This window comes from Carassius gibelio, chromosome B9, assembly GCF_023724105.1.
Source record: "Carassius gibelio isolate Cgi1373 ecotype wild population from Czech Republic chromosome B9, carGib1.2-hapl.c, whole genome shotgun sequence".
NCBI lineage: Eukaryota > Metazoa > Chordata > Actinopteri > Cypriniformes > Cyprinidae > Carassius > Carassius gibelio.
In genome coordinates, this window is record NC_068404.1 from 4891772 (window position 1) to 4899031 (window position 7260).

Consider the following 7260-nt stretch of genomic DNA (forward strand, 5'->3'; position numbering starts at 1 on the left):
GAGCTCGTTCCAGTGTCTGCGTTGTCCCCACAGCTCGCTCCAGTGTCTGCGTTGTCCCCAGAGCTCGCTCCAGTGTCGTCGCTGTCCCCACAGCTCGCTCCAGTGTCTGCGTTGTCCCCAGAGCTTGCTCCAGTGTCTGCGTTGTCCCCAGAGCTCGCTTCAGTGTCTGCGTTGTCCCCAGAGCTCGTTCCAGTGTCTGCGTTGTCCCCACAGCTCGCTCCAGTGTCTGCGTTGTCCCCAGAGCTCGCTTCAGTGTCTGCGTTGTCCCCAGAGCTCGCTCCAGTGTTGGCGTTGTCCCCAGAGCTCGCTCCAGTGTCGTCGCTGTCCCCAGAGCTCGCTTCAGTGTCTGCGTTGTCCCCAGAGCTCGCTTCAGTGTCTGCGTTGTCCCCAGAGCTCGCTTCAGTGTCGGCGTTGTCCCCAGAGCTCGCTCCAGTGTCGGCGTTGTCCCCAGAGCTCGCTCCAGTGTCGGCGTTGTCCCCAGAGCTCGCTCCAGTGTCGGCGTTGTCCCCAGAGCTCGCTCCAGTGTCTGCGTTGTCCCCAGAGCTCGCTCCAGTGTCGGCGTTGTCCCCAGAGCTTGCTCCAGTGTTGGCGCAGGCCCGAGAGCTCGCTCCAGTGTCGGCACTGTCCCCAGAGCTCGCTTCAGTGTCGGCACTGTCCCCAGAGCTCGCTCCAGTGTCGGCGTTGTCCCCAGAGCTCGCTCCAGTGTCGGCACTGTCCCCAGAGCTCGCTCCAGTGTCGGCGTTGTCCCCAGAGCTCGCTCCAGTGTCGGCGTTGTCCCCAGAGCTCGCTCCAGTGTCGGCGTTGTCCCCAGAGCTTGCTCCAGTGTCGGCGCAGGCCCGAGAGCTCGCTCCAGTGTCGGCACTGTCCCCAGAGCTCGCTCCAGTGTCGGCGTTGTCCCCAGAGCTCGCTCCAGTGTCGGCACTGTCCCCAGAGCTCGCTCCAGTGTCGGCGTTGTCCCCAGAGCTCGCTCCAGTGTCGGCGCAGGCCCGAGAGCTCGCTCCAGTGTCGTCGCTGTCCCTAGAGCTCGCTCCAGTGTTGCCGTTGTCCCCAGAGCTTGCTCCAGTGTCTGCGTTGTCCCCAGAGCTCGCTCCAGTGTCTGTGTTGTCCCCAGAGCTCGCTCCAGTGTCGGCGCTGGCCCCAGAGCTCGCTCCAGTGTCGGCGCAGGCCCGAGAGCTCGCTCCAGTGTCGGCGCTGACCCCAGAGCTCACTCCAGTGTCGGCGTTGTCCCCAGAGCTCGCTCCAGTGTCGGCGCTGGCCCCAGAGCTCGCTCCAGTGTCGGCGCAGGCCCGAGAGCTCGCTCCAGTGTCGGCGCTGACCCCAGAGCTCGCTCCAGTGTCTGCGTTGTCCCCAGAGCTCGTTCCAGTGTCGCTACTGGCCCCAGATCTCGCTCCAGTGTTGGCGTTGTACCCAGAGCTCGCTCCAGTGTCGGCGCAGGCCCGAGAGCTCGCTCCAGTGTCGGCGTTGTCCGGCGTTATCACAGACGATGCTGTATATCGCACACCCCTGGCCCTGACTCGACTTGAATGGGAAATTAAATAATTAGTGGTTGTTTGCACATGAGCAAAAGTGTTTTTAGGAGTCTAGCTAGCAAACTGATTCGTCAAACCAGCATTCCTGCAGTCTGTGTTTTTCTGACTATTTTGTAGTAAGTAACGAATATACTTAGAGGAAATGTATCGGAATAAAAGTATACATTTTAATTTGGAAATGTAGTGGATTCAAATATGCAAGACAACTGGAGCCAATGTAAAAGTAATTAAAACAATTAAATCTTTGTGATCAGTCTTCCAGATCTTTGTGTTCAGATGGTGTCCATGGCCTTTACTATGACCCTTACCCAGCGCCTTCCTTGCTAGTTCAGACGCCTACACAGTCCTCATTTCCACAGAACAGCCTGTTTACTTCACACTTGCTCACAAGCCACAGCCTTCACACATTAAAATGATCTAAAACAAGTCCCAGCAAAACTGCACTCGTCACCTGCCAGATATTTACCTTTTTTGGACTGTGAAGTGTGAAAATTACTGTAAGAGACGGTTATGTTGGGTTACTCGTGAACATCAGTCGCTTTCTAACAGAAACTTTTTTTAGGGCTGATTTTAGAGGAAAATCTACAAAAGTTTGTTTTAATATGGGGCGGAAAATATGACGGAAATTGTATTAGACAGTTATGGTGACTGAAAGCATGACCTAAGGCAAAATATTTGACAAATTAAGGGAAATGTTATTAAGGCCTATGAGCTATTTAATCAACAACATTTAAATTTAGCTCTACAGCTGCACTTCCTAAGCCAAGGCATAGGAAGTGACTCACATGCGTCCCTTAAGCTTTGAATTAAATCCCATACACATCCTGTTCATGTAAGACCACACTGAACTGCAGCAGGGGGCAGTGGATGCACAAATTATAGATCTGTGTACTGACAGATTGCAAAGATTAGAACTGATTACAAATCACATATATATGTAGGTTATTTGCATACACTAAAGGAATTGTAAACTGTGAAAGGCCTATACCAACTAATGTAAAAGACATAGGTCTGTAAAATGCATTAACTGGTCGTTAGACTGTCAGAAAAAAAAAAAAAAAGTGCCATTCCTGTGATGCAAAGCTGAATTTTCAGCATCTTTACTCCAGTCTTCGGTGTCACGTGATCCTTTAGAAATCATTCTGATATGTTGATTTGCATTTAAATAACTAATTATGCATTAAATAAACCCTAAAAAAAAACCTTTATGCACTAAATCAAACCCTAACCCTAACCATATAGTAAGTGCATGAAGTTAATTTATATTACTCCGTACTTAGTTGTTTAATTACACTGTAACAAGGACACCTTTAAATAAAGTTTAACCTGCATAGTATGCTACTGTATCAGTGCTGAAAATTGACGTGGTGCTTAATTTGTTTTGCAGCAGCTGTGATGTATTTTATTCAGGATGTTTTCGAAAGAAGTCCAGAGGTTGTAAATACATGATAAATATAGTTACGGTCACAAAATTAAGTATTTATTTGTGTCAGAAATGAACGCTCATCTGTTGCGCACTGCTATGCTATGAAAGAGAGAGAGAGAGAGAGAGAGAGAGAGAGAGAGAGAGAGAGAGAGAGAGAGACGTGTGCACACTACAGTCACTTCTTTGTAACATCCATTCAGTTCATTTATCAGCGATCTGAACTGCGCGAGCTGAACTCCACCAAACGACTCTAATATAAGACGACAATTTATACTGCTTCCAACAAATGGGCGAAGCATTTGAGTAAAGATTTGGGTTTGCGAACAACATCCTCGACAATAAACAAGGTATGGTAACGCTTTTATTACAGTTTAGTTTATTTTAATTTATTTAACTGCTTTATTAACTGTAATCTCGTTACGAACTGCTTTTTCCAGTTAATTTACCACAAACTCACTAAATGCATTAAACTCATTAAACAATGAAAGTCCTTCAGTCGCTATTTTTACATCTTTTTAAGTTTGGCAAAAGAAGTTATTAAGGTTTTAGATCCAATAGATGTTGATTTATGGATTTATTTGTTATATTATTATTATTATTTTATTATCGGCCTAATGTTTTTTTTTAAAGAAATACCAGTGAATGAAAAGTTTTTGAGAGACTTAAAAAGGTGCTTCAGTGGCATCACACCATAAAACCTTGTTTGGATTCTGATTTTACTTGGCAGGGCAGGCTATGAAAACATCTCTGTCCTTGTTGCTCAAGTTTTGATTCATTCTGCAGCCGTGTGATAATTAGCCTGTATCAGTTGTTGCTCATTGCACTTTTTGCATGCAATGACAGCTCAGTTGTGACATGAGCTAATTTGTGTTGACTCCATCATAATTGCAGTCCCGTTTCTTAACAGCTCACATTTCCAGAGAGAGAATAATCATACATCTCTCATTAGGATCCTAAAGTCCTCTGGAAGCACATATGGAAAGATCCTAGAGAGAAGCATTCCTGTCGAGTGAGAGGTTTGTGAGTTAGTGACAGAGCAGAATCATAAAAACCTTCTGTGCGCATGCTGGCGAAACTCTGACCACAGACCCCAGGGCAGAAAACAAAACACGGGAATGATTTTACCAAGGGACAAATGTGTGTGTGTGTGTGTATGTGTGTGTGTGCCATACTCAATCCACATCCTGTCTTTTTACTCCTTTTTCACCTCTCTCTCTCCCTCTCTCTCATTCTACTGCCAGAACAATAACAGGGAAACACCCATCAGGGATATCACAAATCTTTTTGTGAAATCGACAGGAATTCTTGCAGAGGAGCTGAGGTCTGTGAGCAGGACGCTGTCAGGTAATTCTGAAATGTCTTTCAACAAGTGTGTTTGGATTGAGGGGCCTCGATAGTTTTGCAAAATCTGGGATCAATTTTGATCTAGGCCTTCTCAGAGAGAATAACATGTTCAATATTTTCATGCTGTAGACATGAAGATGAGAGACTCTGTTATACGTCTGTGTGTCTGTTAAAATACTTCTGTGCGATTCACAGAGGAAAATGGTTGCTCAGGTGCGGCTTTTTAATAACTCAAGTGGCTTATTGGAAATCTGTTTCGACTATGTGCCAAATTAGTATTACATTTGTAAATGTATTGAGCTAAAAAAACTATTTAACTAAACGTCACTTTTGATTGGAGAATTTAGTGTCTTGATCAATATGAGCGGAGTTTGAAACATTGTCGAGATGTGTCTATTTTTTTAATGTTGAAGCTCAGTTTATTAAGTAAAGGGTAATACTTACAGTATTACAGTAAGTAATGGTTTACTTACAGTATCAACTTTCTTTGTTGGCTGATTCCCCTGAAAAGAGTAAACAGTCTGTGGTGCCATCCAAACATTGCTCTGTTTGAAACCTATAGGCTCACTGGAAATGCATGCCTCTACCAACATTTCAGAAAAACTCCAAAACATACATATCTACTGCAGCTTCCAGCTGAAATTAGCATTAGGGGCTTTAAAATGAAATACCAACAACATTTATTAGATTGCTTGTAAATGAATACATTTTGAAGAAAGCATTTATGATATAGTAAACGTGCTCAGCAGCTCACCTGGTACAGCGCTTGGTATGCGTCCTGTGAAACACAAATCATGATAAAAGAGCACAGATGGCATGGTTGCTTTAGCAAATGCATCTTTTTCTCACGATTGCATTGGTTAGCACTGTTGGTTAGGGTTTAGAGTAGGTGCTGCTAAGTAATTTTCAAATATGAGCATTTAACTTATTTTTCAAAAATTTTACAAATACATATAACAATCAACGTTATAAAATCTTGCAGGATTTACATTCAACTGTTTTGCAAATGAAAGCACTATTAATGTAACTCGATAAACACTCGACTTTAGAAGTGTCTGAAAACGTGCAAGAAGAAGAGCTTATTTGCAAAAACAGATATAAAATATGATTCATAAATCATGTTTTTTATTGTGTTTTGTGTTAGCCGTTTTTTTTTAGTTATTATTATTTCATCAAAACAACCCAACTGCAGTTTGATTGATATTATTTGGAAGGCAGGATAAAGAAAACATGATTACATTAAATCATTAAAAAAATTAAAAAACAACACAAAAGTTACAAATTTTTGCACATTAACTCATATCATTTTGCAGAAATATCGCCTCAGGTCTCTAATGAGCCTAGGTTATATATTTGCTTGTTCATCCCAATCTGCCCAACACAGCAGCATTGGCTCAACCAATGGTGTGACAGTGGGGCGGGGCTAACTGTTTAACCGACCAATGTCAAGAGGGGGAGTCAACTTCAACTAAGGAAAATCCTCCATTTGGTCTCCATTTGCTCTCATTAATTTTACAATCGATATTAAAGAAATCTTATTTGTGATTTTGTTTCTAGAATGATGACCCAGGAAGACGGAGAGTATGAAAACAGCACTTATGAATACATGGACTATGGATACGTGGAGGAGGCCAAGGCTGGAGGCTACGCTCAGAGAGAAGCTCTTCACATCATATCAGTGATCATCTACAGCCTGGCGTTCACTCTGGGAGTCATCGGGAACGGCCTGGTCATCTGGGTGACCGGTTTCAAAAGCAAACGGACCGTGAACAGCGTTTGGCTGCAGAATCTGGCCATCGCTGACTTTGTGTTCGTGCTCTTCCTGCCGTTCTCCATCGACTACGTGCTGCGAGACTTTCACTGGCTCTTCGGGAAGACCATGTGCAAGCTGAACTCGTTCGTGTGCACCATGAACATGTACGCCAGCGTGCTGTTTCTGACCGTCTTGAGCTTGGATCGCTACATCTCACTGGCCCACCTGAGCTGGTCGGAGAAGTACAGAAACGTCCGGAGGGCCTGGTGCGTGTGTGCGCTGATTTGGATCACGTCCTGCTGTCTAAGCTGTCCGGCATTGATTTTCCGTGACGTGTTCCAGCACAAAGGGAAGGTTGTGTGTTTTAATAACTTTCACGATGAGAGCAGGCACATGATAGTGGTGAGGCACATCGCGATGGTGTCGATGCGCACCGCAGTGGGCTTTCTGCTTCCGTTTGCAACCATCACCATCAGCGGCGTTCTGCTGGCTATTAAGATGCGCCAGTCCGACTCGGTGCGCGTGAACAGCTTCTCCAGAACCGTCTCTGCCGTGATTCTTGCTTTCTTCTTGTGTTGGGTGCCGTTTCACACGTTCAGCCTGATGGAGCTGAGCATGCATCACACCAACTACCTGCACTCCGTGCTCATCGTGGGCTTCCCGCTCGCCACCAGCCTGGCCTTCTTCAACAGCTGCGTCAACCCCATCCTGTACGTACTGCTAACCAAGAAGGTGCGTAAACTGGTGAGGAGGTCGTGTTTGAAGTTCACCAAGAGCTCGCTGAGGGAGCTGAGTCAGTCAGTGTCTGCGACGGAGTTAGACTCGCCGCTGCCCAGCTGCTCACCTGAAGAAACCACGGCCAACTCCTACGTCTGATCACCCCTGAACTCCTGAAGTGGAACTGGACTCAAGTGGTTGGGAAATACTGGCTTTCATTTCTTATTTAGCACATTGCAGTAAATGTGTATTTAATGCATCATCTATTTTATGTCGTACTGTTAAAAAAAAACATATATAGTTTTACCTGTAACCATAAGAAAAGAATTAATAGACTTTTCTCTGCAAAGTGTTTTCTGCACATCTCTGAGAGTAAGATGAGGGATATTTCAGCTCTGTTTGAAAGGACTTTGTTTAAATTGAAATGCATTTTATGTATTATCACGTCGTTTGGATGCACTCCAATGAATCAATAAAGTCGCTAATGCTAA

The 7260-nt window shown here is 44.8% G+C and overlaps 1 protein-coding gene across 2 annotated transcripts; it reads left to right on the forward strand.

The window, feature by feature from the left end:
- Positions 1 to 3091: 3091 nt before the first annotated feature.
- Positions 3092 to 7260, forward strand: cmklr2 (chemerin chemokine-like receptor 2). 2 transcript variants are annotated; one of them, XM_052566170.1, is made up of 3 exons: positions 3092 to 3302; positions 4197 to 4299; positions 5857 to 7260. In XM_052566170.1, the coding sequence occupies exon 3, from the start codon at positions 5858 to 5860 to the stop codon at positions 6926 to 6928; it is 1071 nt and encodes a 356-aa protein (XP_052422130.1). In that variant the 5' UTR covers positions 3092 to 3302; positions 4197 to 4299; position 5857; the 3' UTR covers positions 6929 to 7260. The 2 variants fall into 2 exon arrangements, with proteins under 2 accessions (XP_052422130.1, XP_052422131.1); XM_052566171.1 differs by lacking the exon at positions 4197 to 4299 and having other exon boundaries at positions 3157 to 3302.

Coding starts and splice junctions, on each gene's coding strand:
- cmklr2 (XM_052566170.1), top strand. CDS start 5,858: ATGATGACCCAGGAAGACGGAGAGTATGAAAACAGCACTTATGAATAC.